This window comes from Diabrotica virgifera, chromosome 6 (genome assembly GCF_917563875.1).
Source record: "Diabrotica virgifera virgifera chromosome 6, PGI_DIABVI_V3a".
Lineage (NCBI taxonomy): Eukaryota > Metazoa > Arthropoda > Insecta > Coleoptera > Chrysomelidae > Diabrotica > Diabrotica virgifera.
The window spans coordinates 222,864,663-222,883,628 of NC_065448.1; the positions used below are offsets into that span (position 1 = coordinate 222,864,663).

An 18,966-nucleotide genomic window follows, 5' to 3' on the forward strand; every position below is an offset into this window, starting at 1 on the left:
GAATGTTACTTTACCTGCCGCGATAATTAATCAAATTAACCGAGATTAAATGTAAGTGGTCAATGGCAGCAATCGATTATTTATTTGAGTGAAATTAAAATTTATTTACTTTAATTATTAAAAATATTGTACAAAATTTATGTTATTATTAATAAAATTTATGTCAAAAAGTAAAATTCTGTAGTGTTTCGCAATTATATTCATACAAAATAAATCAAAACTTTACAGATTTAGTAATTAGGTAGGTATACAATATTGATAACTATCGATTAAACATCAAAACCGGCCATCATGCAAAAGTCATCTGTCATTACTGTCATACGAATTTTTTATTTCGTCTAAAATTAAAAAAATTTCCTCAAAGTTATAATAAGTGTTAATATTTTTTATGATTGACGATGCAATTTTGTACGCACCACCTCAATACTCTTTATCGAACGCGTCTGTTCCTCTGCTCGTAATATCAGACTCGTTCGATAAAGTCACTTTACTGAGTGACTTTACTGAAATTGGTTAAACAATTTTTCGACCGCGGTACCGCGTGACACCCTGTGTATTTGTTATAAGGATTGTTATACGGATGTATTTCTTTGAGTAAGTTTGTGCAAAAAATCGAATCAGAATAATTTATCTAACGGGGGCGACGTTACAGACTATACTAATAAGTAGTTGAAACGGTCAAAACAAAGAAACGTACACTCATCAAAAATGCACTTGAGATTCTCGTATAATCAACATTTACTGAATCGATCCAGGAAGAGTCAACTCCAACTAGTAAAAGTTGATTTAAATTTTTAAAATCAACTTTTACTGCTCGTTTCAGTTGGAGTTGACTTCAACTAGTTGGAGTCAACTCTAACTGAGAATCAACTTGAACTGTAACATATACATAGGTCTCGGTAAAGATCGTAGATGACTTTTTGGATAACAACGCGTTTTATATCTACTAGGTATATCTGTGTTTTCATTTAGCGGAACTTGGATTTTAAAGTATTTTCTGCGTTTTCTTAAGTAGTATTGTATACTTTACTACTTCTTAAGCATTTCCTAATTGCCTTTTTTAGATTTTTAGAAAATAAAAATACATAATCTAAACCGATCCTGAATTTGTTGATATTGGATGAGTAATCAAAACACAAAGTAATTAAGATTGTTGGTGTGTAAAATATTAATAAAAACATTCATTGACTAAGACTTTGATAATTTAGACTTAGACTATGAATATAATAGATATTCGCATTTAATTCCAATCATTATACAAAGTCTAAATTTAATAGACCAGGGCGCATCTGTAAAAATATTAGTACATTTGGACGTTGAGAGGGGACTCAAATTTTTTTGCAGAAATTGCTTGAAAATGACTCAAATAATAATATTTGAGTTATCCTCCCTCTCAAAAAGGTCCGGAACATTGTTTAAATAATTAAAATGTCAAAAAATGAAGGAGAAATTCGATTTTTTTCTTGGTTTCTTGATTATAACTTTAAAACTATTCATTTCCGAGAAAAGTTTTACTAACAGAAAAGTTGCGTAATTAAATTTCCTACAACATAGAATTGGTTAGAAATTTAAAAAATAGTCACCCTTGTTGCAAAATAGCAATTATTGCGAAAAAAACCATACAAAAACAAGTATTCGAACTTTACGTTTTTCAACCATTTATGCTACACTTAGGACGTTCATATTTCACCCAAAAAAACTTTATGATACAGTAAAACAATACTGTAAATTTCATTAAGATCGGTTTAATATATTTTGCAAAATAAATTTTGCAATCCAGCTTTCGCAAAAAAAATTTATTTTTTCAAAATGTCACATGATTGAAAATAAGGCAGATAGCAGGTTGAAATTTTTTTTGCGTATAGAAGTGTACTGTAACTGTCATTTGCAATTTGCAAAATTAAAATCGATTAACTACCACGGCGTCAGGATTTTTTTAAAATAAACATTAATTATTGGTGCTACGCGCAGGACAGTTGATAGTTTGCTCTGATTGGGCATTCCAATGACCTTTGATAAATATTGATACATTTTAATTTTTATTACATTTCGTTATAAATAAATACATTTGTTTATTGCAAAATAAAAACACATACTCTATCTTTTGAAATAACACTTTTTGTAGCAAAAACTTTCTTTGTTCATATATTCTTTATATAACTTAAATTTTGGTGGAAATCAACTTGTGTGAATCGAACACCGCTGTCCTGCGCGTAACACCAAAAATTAATGTTTATTTAAAAAATTTCCTGACGCCGTGGTAATTAATCGATTTTAATTTTGCAAATTGCAAATGAAAGGTACAGTACACCTCTATAAGCAAAAAAAATTCAACTTGCTATCTACTTTATTTTCAGTCCTGTGACATTTTGAAAAAATGAATATTTTTTGCGAAAGCTGGATTGCAACATTTATTTTGCAAAATCTATTGAACCGATCTTAATGAAATTTACAGTCAATTTTATTGACAACTTCCAACTCGGACATCGTTATCAAAATACATACAAAATATTACTGTAATATTTTTTATTTTGATAACGACGTCCGAGTTGTAAGTCTAAACGTCAATAAAATCATTTTTTTAAGTTAAATTGTGGCTTATTTCCCATTTAGAATAATAAAAATAGTCCAATGTCAAACTTTGAAGCAAGTTTAGTGTCAAAGTCTACACTAACTGTGTATAATATCGTTATTTTTATTAATATTTTACACACCAACAATCTTAACCATTTAGGTATTTTGATATCTCATATGTATTTTTTTTAAATTATTTTTGCTTTAATATGTTCATGACGAACCTAATAAAATTGCAAATAAAAAGTTGCAATTAATGTTTGGATCAAAGAATCACGAATAACTCACAAATTAAAGTGTTATTAAGTCTAGGGAATGCTTAAGGAATAGTAAAGTATCATAAAAAATAGCATTTCATCACAATATCTACTAAGATATAGGGTGTTCCATTTAATATAACTCAGAAAATACTCATTATAAGTTTCGACCAACCCTGCATACCAAAGTTAAATATTACGATGTGTTAATAATTTTGGACAATAGTAGACTAGGTAGGTATATTAAAAATCGATTGAATATGAATAGATTTTTTGATATCTTATATTAAAAAAGCAGGAACATCGAGGAGAGTTTAAAGATGTAAAAATATACGAGATGTTCCATTAAAAAAAAAAAAGGAAAAATTTGTTTCACCCTGTTAGTATGGGTGGCCCTGTATATTTGAAAATATTTTTAAAGTACGGTCCTATCTATGCCTCCACTCTTACCCAAATTAATTTTTTTCGTATCTCTTACGACAATGAGTAGTTGGACTTCCTCGAGCTAATGTCGCACCCTGTAGATAGAATAGATGAAAGAAGAAAAAACAGTTAAAATACAAAACAAATTTTATGAGTACCGCTTCACAAGTTACTTTACTTATGTATTGTTTATACGATCTGTAAGTTTCATCGGTTTAAAGAGCTTATTTTTGAAAAAAAATTGGTTTTAAAATATTTTTTCTACAACCGTGTTAAAAATGCAATTTTTAGCACTCCATACGAGCGTTAAAAATGCTACTTTAAAGCACTAGTGCTTTAAAATTCGTATGGCACTGCAATTCGTATTGACCGTATAGGCAATGTTGATGTAATGTCAAAAAAATATAAAAATGGAATGTCAGTCAAGTTCAAGTAAAAGTTTTTGTAGATATTGTCCTGTAATTACGTTTGTAGAAAAAATATTGTATGATATGCGTATTAAAAAGTACATTTTTAAGACACTCATGTGAATTGCAGAACTCGCTATCGCTCATTCTGCAAACTTTCACATGCGTGCCTTAAACGTGTACTTTTAAAACTTATATCATAAATACAGTAGAGCGTCGATAATCCGAACTAATTGGTACAGGGGTAGTTCGGATTATCAAATTGTTCGGATTATCGAACATATGTTCAAAATACATACAAAGCTCATAAACATAGTACATATTATGTACATACGTTTTAGTTACAAGGAATAAAACACCTGCATAATAAACAAATACTTATATTGTACTCGTATGTATTTCTGCATAAACAAAACAAAAATCCGCGGTCATATTTTGCCCATATTATCATATATTAAATCCAAAAATTCGGTCCGTGATCATATTTTTTTATTTTACAATTTTTTTGCGTTCGGATTACCAGGGTTCGGATTATCGACGCTCTACTGTAACTATTTTTTTTTAATTTTGAAAGAAATATTTCATTTTTTCGAAATGAAAAGTATTAGTGATATCAAAAATCTCAAATAGTAAAAAAATGTAGGTTTTGCTTTTGTGAATATTTTGGATTTTTTTGTTTTCCAATGAGACAAAAATTGGTTAAGATATGGCTGTTCAAAATTTGCATACACTCGTGATTACTGATCCGTTCAAGCCCTTTCAACTGCAGCCCTTTCAAAAATAGACAGTTTAAACCGATGAAACTTACAGACCATAATATAAACAATGTATAAGTAAAGTAATTTTGGAAGCGGTATAATTTCTTTTGGTGTGAATCACCCCCTAATTAGGAGGTGATTTTCACGAGTTTTTTTACAAAAAAAATCGACCAACTTTATTTTGAGCGTAAATTGCTTACTTTTGATGCTAGAAATAAAAAAAACAAAAAGTTGTAATGAGTTTTCCTCGAAAAGTGCTTTATTTTTTTGGTTATTTCACGTTGAAATATTCGTTTTGGAACTTGACGAATAAAAACCTACTTTTCATTAGATATAACTCCTAACTGCTCCTATTTGATCTACAAACTTCATACGTACACCATGTTTTTTTCACTTTTTTATAAATTACATATATGTATACATACTTGTTACAAATATTTTTTTTCGATAAAATACTTACTAAACGTGTTTTTGTATTGAAAAATGAACATATTCACCCGCAAATAACTCGAAAAGTATTGACTTAAAAAAACTCTATAGTACAAAAGTTGCTTAGAATTAGTTAGTTTATCCACTTCCGGACTTATCTTGAACGTATATTCCCCCCTCCTCCCGAGAAGGGGCGATAGTCACCCCCCAGGCAAAAGCACTCATTGGAACAATATCACTTTTTTCTTTAACATGTTAGCTAGGTGTATGCCAAATTTCATGTCAATCGGAGCGGTTCTTTAAAATATGGGACAAGAACCGTGAGTAAATGGACTATAATAAAACAATAGATGGTATGTACTCACTCGATCATATTGGGCAGTTCATAGTAACTGCGCTGGTACGTCTGCATACTTTGTTGCACGATGACCGGCTTAAGTTCCTGCAACGTAATAAACCCGTTGTCGTCATCGTCGGGTTCCTGAAGAAGGCGAGAATTCGAAACGTCTTGCACCGCGAAATTACGAGCCACCATCTCGAAATATTCCAAAAACAACTCCGCGCACAATTTACACACTTAGATATCTATCCATTCAGATCACCTTGTACATAGTTATTATGTATTAAAAGAAAATGCTAATTAGTTTGAAATGAAATGATCTTGACTAGTGAGAGAAACGTTGAAATATACATCGAGTTCTTTTATGTTGGCAGTTTATATCGGCTAGTTAAAGCGGGAGATAGATTTGATTTGATATTTCCAATACGCATGTACTTAGGAACTGTCATCCACTGTTGGTTACCTGTTTACTAATTATATCACCCTTGCCGGATTTGATGTCGTAACGATGTAACTGACAAGGGGTTAAAAATATATTTTTAATTCGGCATTGAAAATATCTATCGCCTTTATATTCTGATTAGCTCAATTATACAGGCACTGTTAGTCATTTTCATAACATTTAATATACAGGGTAAACTAAAAAAGTATAGTACGCTTCTATTCCGTATAGCAATATAGAAAATATGTAGCATCTTAGAGCCCTCAATCTGAGAGGCAACTGAAGGTCTTTGTTTGCAAGCAGTGTCTTCATTTTTATAAATGCTTGCCTTGCAGTTTCAATTCGGACTTTAATTTCTTTGCTTTGGTCATTTTTGATATGGCCAGATATTTGTATGTCTTTACTTTTTCTATTTGGGTTTGCCCTATCATTAACCTTTCATTTCCATGTACTGTTTTTGAGAAGAACATAAATTTAGTTTTTTCTTGTTTATTTTTAGTCCGTATCGAATGCAATAATCGTTAATTCTATTTAGCAATTCTTGTAGCGATTCCAGGGTGTCTGCCATTATAACGGTGTCATCAGCGAATCTTATGTTATTTACTATTCTTCCGTTTATAGAGATTCCATCACTTAGCTCCGCTATCGCTTCCTGAAATATGGCTTCACTGTATAGGTTAAACATTAGCGGCGACAGAACACAACCCTGTCTTACCCCTCTCTTTATATCAATATTCTCGGATTCTTGTTATTCTATCTTTATATTGGCCTTTTGACGCCAATACAGATTTATGATAATTCGTAAATCTCGTCTGTGTATATCTCTGTTTTTCAATAATTCTATTAGTTTTTCATGTCGGACCCTGTCGAACGCTTTTAGCAATAAAGCTAAGACAAAAATAATGGTGGTCGACAAATTCGACACTATTCAACTGACTAACATGTTACAGGAATACCAGATAGTAAACACCTTTGTCTATCTCGGGTCTAGTATAACTAGCGATGGTAACTGTGAAGCAGAAGTTCGGAGACGTATTGGTATGGCAAAAAATGCGATGAGATGCCTAACTAAAGTTTGGAAAGACAGATCTATCTCTCAAAATATCAAGATGATACTGGTGAATGCCCTTGTACTCTCAATATTTCTATACGGAGCAGAAACCTCGACTTTTCGCGCATGCGAGCGCCAAAAAATTGATGCCTTTGAGATGTGGTGCTGGAGAAGAATGCTGCGCATACCTTGGTCAGCTCATAGGACAAACGTTTCCATTCTAAACCAACTCAATATAAAAAAAAGGCTGTCCACAATATATCTGCAACGAATTCTGCAATTCTTTGGTGACGTGGTTCGCAGAGGTGACGACAGTTTGGAGAGATTAATTGTTTCTGGAAACGTTCCGGGGAGAAGATCAAGAGGACGATCACCAACTAGATGGTCCCGACCAAATAAAGAATTCAGCTGGAAACTCATTCTGCGAAGCTCTTAAAGCAGCTGAAGATAGAGACCAATGGAGAAACATTGTTAGGAATATTGGAAGAAATCACGATCCTCAGTAGTGGGGAAACGACAAGAGAGAGAGAGAGACAGAGAGAGAGAGAAAGAGAGATAAAGAGAGAGAGAGAGAGAGAGAGATACTGCTTCCAAATATGTCTTTCAGCCCTCCGTAGGCTGCCCAAGCAAGAGTTAAGTTAACACAAATTTAATATAACAAATAAAAACTTAAACACCCTGTATTAAAAAAGACAAATGACTAACAGTATTCTAGGAATAATGAATTAAATATATTTTGTGTACAAGTTTACGAATCCTGCTGTGAAGTTTCGACTGTTTGTGACATTTATTATCGTTGTCTCCCTCGCTTTGAAGAGAATTCAAAGAGATGCACGTGAAGCGTGTCCAGTTCGCGGACGTCATCTCGAACAGAATAAACTCAAAATTACATACGCTGTCGAATTCATGCATTATTTCAAAAAATCTATATTAAATTAGTCAATGAGATGACAGGTATTGAATGCAGTGTCTATCGAAATAATGACAATAACACTGCTTATATTATAATAAAGAAATATATAGTATGGGCCATTCCACGAACATACGCCTGTTTTGGATTATTTCGACAACGAATATTTTACTGTGCAACATAAGAAGTACGAAAGTAAATGGCGCTAATAATTATTCCAATAAACAACAATGTAATTTGCAATTTACTTTCGTTCTTCGTATTTTGCACAGTAAAATATTCGTTGTCGAAGTAATCCAAAACAGGCGTATGTTCGTGGAATAGGGTATATATTAAGTATGGAGAACGGTAAGGGTTTTATACCGATCGAAGACAATTTATTATTGTCTGAGATCAGTTACCCTTAACGTTCGACATGCTTATAACGTTTTTTGCACGATTGATACCATTATAAATTATAAAATTAAACATTTTCGTCATATTGACTAGTTTCATTCATTTTATCAAGATAGATACTTTGGTTGTTAGGTAGTAACTAGGGTGCATAATAACAATGGAGAATTGAGTTTTTATTTAGTTGTCAATACAGTGGAACCCCGATAAGTCGGCCCCCGATAACCCGGAAGTCCGGCTAACCCGGACCGATTTTCATCAAATAAACATTTTGATTTTCAGTATTTTGTATTTTGACGACACCCGATTTGGGCGTCGAAATGTTAATAAAATTATTTTTCAATTTAATTGTGACTTATTTCCTATCAAAATACATAGTTAATTATTATCAGATAAACATTTCAGCAATAAAAATGTATGTAATATAATATTTGAGAGATAATGTGTATTTGTGTAACTTGAACTATACGATAGTAAAAATGACTCATGGCACACGCCGCGCCGGTAGAAACAACAGACACCTGTCTGTACATAGTATTCCTTTATATATTTCAAACAGCATTGTTTATAAAGACTAAAAGACTACCTATTTAAAAAATTCTTTTTCAAACAATGGTCTTTAGTTTTCACTGTTCTTAAGTAACATCACATCGATTGTGACTGTATTGTGTGTAGTACAGTCTTGTATTATAATATAATATTGTTCGCTTCCGTTTGCTTACATTTGTTTTTGCGTGTTTTTAGTAATTTATATGTGTAGGTACTGTGCATACCTATTTATATATATTTCATGATATTTCAATTCTAACGGAGTTTATCTGTAAGTATACCGTATTTTATTAATTTTACCATATTCTCCGGCTAACCCGGATTTTCGATAACCCGGATCGGCCGCGGTCCCGATTAATCCGAGTTATCGAGGTTCCACTGTAATTTTAAGTACAATTTTGATTATTATAAATTAAAATATGAGCGAAAGTGAATTTGAAGAAATTGAACGGGCTTGGGAAGAAGGGTGTTCCGCAATTATTCCCGAAAAATCCAAAATCCGTTATCAAAATACCTACAGTCGAAAAAATGAAAGAATACCTATGAACGAACATATAAAACACGCTGTATTTTCCTGTCACCGTGTCACAAAGAAAATTGCCCAGCGCAAGTACATGTAATAATAATTATTACATGTACTTACGCTGGCCAATTTTTTGTATGACACGGTGACAGGAAAATACAGCGTGTTTTATATGTTCGTTCATGGGTATTCTTTCATTTTTCCTACTGTACCAAAGTTTTAAAAAATGGTGCGAAGGCAAGAATTTAAGAATCGAAGAAAAGACTCTATTGGCATATTTCGTTCAAAGACATAATGCAGTTGAAAGCTTCTGGAAGCCTCTGGGCAGAATATTCAATGATTAAATCCACCGTTTTTCTTTATGATGGCATTGATATTTCCAAGTTTTCAACTTTGATCGCGTATTTGAAGAGAAAAATTAACAAATTGTACCATAAGGTTCAATATTAATAAATAATTCGTTAGTTTTCTTTATTCATACAAAAAATAAATTAAAATTAAGAGATTTTTTAACTCGACGGTAAGTGAATTACTTACCGTCGAGTTGGAGTACTTACCGTCGAGTTGGATTACTTATCGTCGAGTTGCTAGTAAATGTCACCTACTGACGTAAAATCTGTCACGGTAAACAGTCAGAAATGATCAATCGTGCAAAAAATGATTTTTTGCTGGTCGTACTAGTACAATATATAACCCAGTATCAGTTGTTTCCCAAGTTGTGGAACAAGTCAATATTTTTACAATTTAAAAATTTCATTTCTGTAGTCAGTCATTTATGTATACCTACCTATTTAATAAACTACTGTAATGTTATAAACATTACAGGTTTGTTATTTTTCTTCAAACAATTATTTTATTCCAATTTCTTTTGATTTTATCCACTTGTTAACTTTCTGTCGTGTTTTATTTTTTTTTCTAAAAATAGTTAGCGCTTAACTCTTGTATCAACTAAATATTCTGTTTATTTTTTATTTTGCAATCTCAGTTTTCATGTATTTCAGTTCTATTTCCATGTACCTTTTGTATATTCACAGTATTCATACCAAGTATATTACTATTCTGCTACTTACATCTAGTTATTTAAAATTTTTGATGTTGGCAACTCTGATTCGGCGTTCCGTCATGTCAGTTTCACTTCAAGATATAGAAGTGGGAATCCTTTTTTTTATAATTTTTGTCTATTTAAAGTGGTAATTTAGTTCAAAATTCGTGTGTATTGTTTAAATCCCTGTTGGGTTTTTTTGTATTAATTTGAATCCATCTAGTCCTCTTTTTGGTGGGATACTCAAACCATGTAGTGCAGCAGATGTAGCAGATCAAAGTAAGCTGGCTGCTACCATGATGAAGCTTCTTACATCAGGAAGTACCTAGAAGCTCGCTACTACCAAAACTCAAACAAGTACACGAAGCATATAAGTACCTGGAACTACATTCATGCATGGTCCTGGTAGACGACAATTAACTGGGGTCCGGACAAATAATCCCCGGACAAATAATCCGGGACAAAAAATCCCCACAAATTATCCCCGGACAAAAAATCCCCGGACAAAAAATCCCCACAAAAATCCCCACAAATAATCCCCACAAATAATCCCCACAAATAATCCCCGGACAAATAATCCCCGGACAAAAAATCCCCACAAAAAATCCCGGACAAAAAATCCCCACAAACTTTTTTGGATAAAATATCCCCACAAAAAATCCCGGACAGAAAATCCCCGGATGGAAAGATGCAGTCTGGCGGCCTAGAAAAAGGTTGAAAAGTTATAACGCCATTGATGATGATGATGACTAAATATTTTTGACGTTAAACTTACAAAAAGGAACAGAATTTTTTGCATTACAATCAAGATTATCGTTTTCTGGACCAGCAGTTATCATCACGAATAGACAATAAGTACAACATGATTCCCAAAGCCTTAGCTTATTCCCCATATCTTCCACGATTTTTGAAAAAATTCACAATTGGAATTCGACATTTGGTAATCGAAATTACAATTTATGCTTAATTTTAATCGCTAATCATTATTTTCGTGCAGAAAACTGGTTTCTTGGCGATTGCTATAACTCTCATGCACTGAAGCTGAAAAACATTTGCGTCGATTGCATTCACGGGAAAACTTTTAGAGAACTATTTAGTAGCAAAAAAATTTCTTGGGGATTTTTTGTCCGGGATTATTTGTGGGGATATTTTGTCCAAAAAAAACTGTGGGGATTTTTTGTCCGGGATTTTTTGTCCGGGATTTTTTGTCCGGGATTTTTTGTGGGGATTTTTTGTCCGATAATTATTTGTTCGGGGATTATTTGTGGGGATTATTTGTGGGGATTATTTGTGGGGATTTTTTGTGGGAATTTTTTGTCCGGGGATTTTTTGTCCGGGGATAATTTGTGGGGATTTTTTGTCCGGGATTATTTGTCCGGGGATTATTTGTCCTAGCTTCTGTCTCAAACCTATACTTGTGAAGATTCTTTTGCTGTAACGATCTGGAAATGCAAGTTGCACAGTTCTGGTATGAAAAAATTGGTGTAAACAATTTAAATGTATATTAATCTTCTTCTCCTGAGCCTCCTATTATTTATTGTTGAACATACACCTCTCACAACTCATTCCATCAAACTCTATCTTGAGAATCTTAGTACCAATTTGTTCGGCTATTCTTTTTATACCATTCGATTCTCTTTTGTTTTTGATCTTACCCATTCGTTCCTCTTTCTATCTGATAGTCGTGTTCCTAGCATTGCTCTTTCCATTGCCCTTTGTGTTGTGACTAGTTTTTTTATATTTACCTTGTTTGACATCCATGTGTCATGATATAATGGATACACTGATTGAACACTTTGCTCCTCAAGTATTGAGGAGCATTACCTCAAGCGGCAATAAAGAAACAACTGACAACATTAATTAACAATTTTTCATTATGTTTTGACGTTATTAGGTCAAAAACGGAGTAGATACATGTATTTGGCAGGAGCAGGAATGGAAAATGGAGTAACTTGAAGAAAAACTAGAAAGAGTAGGAAAATTTAATTACCGTGGCTACTACCAGTGGCGCACCCAGTAGGAAAATGTAACGTTGACGTTATCAGGTCAAAAATGGAGTAGATACCTACATGTATTTGGGAGGAACAGGAATGAAAAATGGAGTAGCTCGAAGAAAAACTAGAAAGAGTAGGACAATTTAATTACCGTGGCTACTACCAGTGGCGCACCCAGTAGGAAAATGTAACGTTAACGTTATCAGGTCAAAAACGGATTAGATAGGGGAAAGTGACCTGTGATGGCCCTGCGCCTGTGTGGGCCCTGATTCTTTATTTTCCAGTATGTAGCTCTGGTTGCGTAATTTGTTTACCGTATGCTTTCGATATCGGCCGCTTAGTTTGTAAACGAATTTTGTTGAAGCATCAGTGTCTAATGTGGCTGCTATAAAAAATGAATCAGGTAAGTAAATGATGTTAAAAATTGATATTTGAAAATGCATGTTCCGTTTGTATCTAAAGGGATAATGGGATATCATTTGGAGAAAGAGATTTTAGTTAGTTCTTTGTTACATATTCGATAGTAGTTTTACGCTTATGTTTTCATATATGGAAAGTTTTTAGTGTTTTTGTGTTACACTGCATTTTGCCTATGATGGCCCCAGGTTAGTATACCTACGATGGCCCTGGGGCCATCATAAGCATATGCACACTTGCACAGTAGGGTGGTGCGAAAAAAGTCAAGTTGATAATTCCGTATCGCTATAGTGCGGAAAAGTTGCGATTGGTATTGTTTTCTGCATTTAACGGATATTTTCCGATCCCGCGAGGTCAATCAAAATCTATAAAAGTTTGAAATTTTTGATGATTTTGAAAAATTAAAAAACATTTAGTTATCTCATTTTTTTGTTACATTGTGAAGCTCTTCGCTTGTTTAGATATTGTATGACAATATTTAAACAACCCAGATCTCAAAACGAGGGGGTGGTTGCACTTCTAGCTCCACACGCACCCTTCTCTCCAACCAACCCATGAGTGTGTGTTTTTTACATTATTTACATATGTACATTTCTTTTTCATCTGTTTGTGTCCAGCTCTCAAACACCAACTTTGCATTGTGATTTCTTGGTAAAATCTGGCATCATTGACCTTGATTTAAGTGTTGTCCTAATGCATCCATCTCTTGATTGAGGACCACATACATTAGCATTAGACGATGCTTCCGTGGCCAACTTTAGACATCGCTCCTCAGCTGGCTTGTGGCAGGGATAGTTTTGTACATTCCAGTCTGACATGTCGCCCTTCATTTGAAACTCTTCGACGAAGTGGTGGAGAAGATAGTTTTGCAACATTCGTCTATTATTTTAGTTTAGTCCTGTGCTTCAAAATTTCAAGTAGTAGGGAGAAAGGAAACACATTAGAGAGCTAGGGCCAAGGAGAGTGTTAAAAGCCGGACAGACTAAAGCAAAAGGGCATAAACGTATTAGAAATTTTATCCCTCCTACTTTAAATTTTCAAGCACAGGACTACACTGAAATAATAGACTGGAATGTTACAAAACTATCTTCTCCACCAGTTCTTCGAAGAGTTTCAAATGAAGATATAACTTCTTGCATTACATCGGGAGACATGCCAGACTGGAATGTACAAAAACTATCCCTGCCACATGCAAGCTGACTAGCGGTGTCTAACGTTGCCCACGGAAGCATCGTCTAATGCTAATATATGTGGGCCCCAATCAACGGATGGATTCATCAGGAAAACATTTAAATCAAGGTCCGTGCTGCCAGATGTTACCAAGAAATCACAATACAAAGTTGATGTTTAAAAGATGGACACAAACAGATGAAAAAGCAATGTACATAATATGTAAATAATGTAAAAAACACACACTCATTGGTTGGTTGGAGAGAGGGGTGCGTCGGTGCGTGTGGAGCTAGAACTGCAACCACCCCCTCGTTTTGAGTTCTGGGTTGTTTAAATATTGTCATACAATATCTAAACAAGCGAAGAGCTTCACAATGTAACAGAAAAATGAGATAATTAATGTTTTTTAATTTATCAGAATCATAAAAAATTTCAAATTTTTATAGACTTTGATTGACCTTGCGGGATCAGAAGATATTCGTTATATGCGTAAATCTAATTTTTTTATTACTCTACCATGCTAACTTTAAATAAATTTTACTATAGGGATAACAAATAGGTACACGAAGGATGAATAAAAATTTTTTGAAAAAAGGTAAAATTTCATTTTTTTCATCATGTTTATGCCTGTTGCGGGATCCGAAGATAAAGTCCGATTTGAATAATTGTTTTTTTTTGTTTTTCTTGTAATTACAAATCGCAACTTTTCCGCGCTATAGCGACACGGAATTATCAACTTGACTTTTTTCGCACCACCCTATTGCACAGGGACCATCGTAGGAATAGATATAATAAAACTTTTTTATTTCAGAATAATTTAAAAAACAGACAGCAGTGGGATGAAGAAAATATGGCGCAAGCATTAGAAGCATTACGAAATAAAACAATGGGTTATACAACAGCAGTAAAAACCTTTAAATTACCTCGAACTAGTGATGTTGATTATAGTTACTTTCGAGTATTCGTTACAAATCGTTACTTTTGTATAAAGTAATCATTTACAGTATTCGTTACTATGATTACTATGATTACTTTTGTATTTGAGTAGCGGTAATCATAATATGAGATACTCATGATATTAACGAAAATCGTATTTCTCTATTTCTCAGTAGGTAGGTATTTTGTATAGGTATTTCGATATAACAAGTAATCATTTACATTATTCGTTACTTTGATTAATATGATTACTTTTGTATTTGAGTACCGGTAACCGGTAATCATATCGAAAATCGTATTTCTCAGTAGGTAGGTATTATGTACGCCCTCATAAATGCCTTGGTCTAAATCTAATAAAACCAATGTAATACATACAAAATTAAAGTTGTTGATCATACTTAGAAACATTATCACAGTCTAGAATCTAGAAAGTAATCAAGTGTACTGGTTGTGGATACAATAGTCGTTACTCGCTCTAATACGATTGGTACGAAGTAATCAGAGTAATCGAAGTAATCAAAGGAGATATAATAATCGTTACTCGCTCTAATACGATTGGTATGAAGTAACGAAGTAATCAGAGTAATCAAAGTAACGATTTGCCTCTCTGTATAGTAATCGTTACTTTCGGTATTCATAAGTAACGAGTACTTTGTAACGAATAGTTATTTTTCAACATCACTACCTCGAGCTACTCTACGTAGAAGATTTAAAAATGAACAAGGCAGTATAAAAGGATATTTAGGTGGACATAAGCCTACATTTGATGTCAATGTTGAAGCCGAAATAGCAAAGCATGTTGTTAATTTAGAAACCAGGCTTTTTGGTCTTACAAGTACAGAATTAAGAAAGCTTGTTTTTCAAATAGCGGAGAAGCATAAAATTAACCACCGATTTAATAAAGAAAAAGGCATTGCTGGTAGAAAGTGGCTGAAGGGGTTTCTCGCAAGGAACCCACAGATAACTGTTAGAACTCCCGAGCAGACATCTATCGCAAGAGCAGAGGCTTTCAATAAAGAGAACATTAGGAAGTTTTTCAGTTCCATTGGAGAAGTTATGGACAAATATCAGTTTTCTCCTGAAAATATCTACAATGTAGACGAGACTGGTATGAGTACAGTTCCTACAAAACCTCCCAAAATTCTTGCAACCAAAGGAAGAAAACAAATTGGAATTATTAGCAGCGCTGAACGTAAACACAATTATACCGCTGTTTGTTGTATGAACGCCATAGGAACATTCGTTCCTCCCGCCTTCATTTTTCCTCGAAAACGATTTAAAGACGAGTTAGTGGATGACGCACCTGTACGCAGTGTAGCATTTTGCCAAGACAAAGGCTGGATGACTACAGAAATATTTGTCAAGTGGCTAAAGCACTTTGTCTTGCACGTTAAACCATCGAACCAAAATAAAGTCCTATTAACTCTTGATGGACATAGTAGTCACAAGGGGTTGGAAGTACCCCTTGATGTTGGCGTTTTTGCACCACCACAAACTTTTTATAATGCTGAAATACAAAAATGAATGAGAGTTAACCCAGGACGGACTGTCACTCACTTTCAAGTGGCAAAACTTTTTAATAATGCATATCTCAAGGCTGCAACTTCATCAAATGCAATAAATTCTTTTACAAAATCTGGAATATATCCGTTTAATCCAGATGTTTTTCAAGACTGGAAATTTTCTGCTGCTTCTACAACAGATAAGGAGTTGGAAAATATATCTGAAGAAAGAAGAATCACAACTCATAAATTCAATCAGTAAAGAAAAACCGCAAAATGAAATCGAGGATCCTATCTTAAATGAAAGTCATCTAGTGAGCAATAAATCCATTACAACAATCTTACATAATTCCCAGGGAAATGGAAATGAAAATGACCACATTCCAAGCACATCCGTCCCCTCTTCCGAAGGCAACAATAATAAAGGAAAAGAAAAGAAAACGTGGAAAGACAGGTGTTATCAACAGCATCCCAGATATAGAAGAAATCAAGGAAACCAAAAAAAAAGTATTAGAAAGAGAGAGAAGAAAAACAGCAAATGAAGCCAGAAGAAAAATTGATAAACTAATAAAAGAAGATAGTCTTGAGGAAGTAATGTATGATCAGAACGATAGTGATGAATCAGATACAGCATGTCTATACTGCAACGAGCTCTATTCGCATTCCTGTCCTAACGAATTTTGGCTAAAGTGCCAGAACTGCAATAGCTGGTGTCACTCGGAATGTGCTGATGTTCCTAGGTCAACAAAGACTTTTATTTGTGATGTTTGTCAGCCAGAAAAGCATTTCTAGCTCTTTTCTGTTTATTTTTTAACGTTTAAATTTTTTTTATTATAAAATAAAAGTACCTACCTATTTCGTAAATACGTTTTTTAAGGGGCTATCATTAGATAACATGTGCCTATGACGGCCTCTTCATTTTTTAAAGTATTTTTATATTTTACTCTAAACTAGAAGTAAATAATAAAGTTGATTATGTAGCAATGACAACAACATATTATAACATAATTTTTCACCAAAGCTTGTTTTTATATTTCAACTAGTTTTAAAGTTATAACAAAAAATGTTTAGGGGGGCCATCACAGGTCACCTTCCCCTACATGTATTTGGGAGGAACAGGAATGAAAAATGGAGTAGCTTGAAGGAAAACTAGAAAGAGCAGGATAATTTAATTACCTTGGCTACAACCAGTGGCGCACCCAGTAGGAAAATGTAACTTGTCTTTCACAAACAATAAAAAAATAATTTCGGTACCCAAGCCAATTCCACCCAGGAAAATTCTAGGTGCGCCACTGGCTATAACATAACGAAAAATGGGCACTAGATCGAGAAATTGCCCACAGGATACAGGCTCGTTGGTTTAACAACAAATGAGCGGGGTACTATGTGATCGAAAAATCAGGGAAGGGCTAAAAGGAAAGATATATAACTATAGTAAGAGTGTATTTATTGTCTAACGTAGCCTAAATTAGACAATTTAAAAAATTTAACTTAAAAACTCTACTCTTAAACTGTACAGTATGTTCCAACAAAAATTTGACCCCCTCAGAAACTCAGAAACCAAGAGCTTCTTCAAAATTTAAAAAAATATGTCAATTTTTATTGAAAGGGGGACGAATTTTCATGTAAAATTCATGCCCTCAAATGTAAGCCCCTACTGTCCCGCATAAACCCTCACTTTTTTTAAATAGCAAGTGTGGTCGAGTGGCACATCAATTGAAAGGTAATTTTTTTTCTCTAAACGACGCTCTATTTTTTTAATTTACATAATAAGTTTGAAGATAATGTTGGACTTAAAAAATGTATTATAAATTAGTTAAATCCAAAATTATCTTTAAGGTTATTCCGCAAATTAAAAAAATTAGAGGGTCCTGTAGAGAAAACCCTTCCCTTTCAAATGATGTGCCACTCGACTACATTTGTTATTTAAAAAAACTGGAGGGCTGATGCGGAGCAGGAAAAGGGGGACGAATGAAAATTTGCATGAAAATTGGCTCCCCCTCCTCGATACAAATTGACATGTATAAACTGGAAAGCTGATAATCAGAGATACATTTTTCATAAAATTCCATAATCTTACTTGAGTTACTGTACAAGATTGCTATCAGTTTATCTAAAGCGGTATTAAATACTCTTTCTCTGCATAGTAAATGTACTACTATCGTAAAATTTCTATAACGAATTAGTTCGTTCATTACAAACAACCCTTAATTAAACGGAAAATGCGCGATCCTATAATAAATTGAAAAACAAACAGCACCATTTCATGAGCATACATAATAAGGCAATTTTAAATAATTTCATTTGAATAAGTTAATATTATGCTTACACAGTTTGCATTAAAAGTGCCTAAAATATTGTACATAAAAATAAATACTAAAATATATATACTAAATTTACAATCAATATGCAGTAGAAATAAACAAACCAAGACACGTTAAATGCTACTAGGAGCACTCCCAAATAATAATTTACAATGTATATACATTGTAAATTCCTAATCTCTTTCCAAAAGTATAATAGTAAATTATGATTCGGGAATACTTTAGCCCTAAAAATTTTTTATGAGAGTTTTACCCCTTTTGTCTATAAATAAGGTAAGTTGACCAAATAAGGCCCACTTAATGTTTGTTAGTTGTGTTTTGATAAATAAAATCACGATATAAATCTGAAAACCACAGAGAAGATAAATCACATATTTAAATTTAATATGAGATTGTTAAATTTTGTCAAATGTTTTATGAGTTGTTACTTTTTAGTCTTTAAAAAATGGTTGCTTCTGGGCCTAATTAGGAACACCATGTTCTTAATAAGGCCCACTTCATGTTCTTAATAAGGCCCACTTTTTA

At 33.4% G+C, this 18,966-nt stretch overlaps 1 protein-coding gene across 4 annotated transcripts in view; it reads right to left on the reverse strand.

Annotated features, from left to right (window-relative positions):
- Positions 1-18,966, reverse strand: part of LOC126886734 (protein cycle) — a 118,684-nt gene that overhangs the window by 70,293 nt on the left and 29,425 nt on the right. For 2 of the 4 annotated variants that reach the window (XM_050653749.1, XM_050653752.1), the window contains exon 1: positions 5,214-5,533. The exons of 1 other annotated variant lie outside the window; for it this stretch is intronic. In XM_050653749.1, coding sequence (XP_050509706.1) covers positions 5,214-5,383 — 170 coding nt within the window. In that variant the 5' untranslated portion in view covers positions 5,384-5,533. Of the gene's footprint in view, positions 1-5,213; positions 5,534-18,966 lie in introns of those variants that run through there. One more of the 4 variants, XM_050653748.1, reaches the window with a different exon arrangement.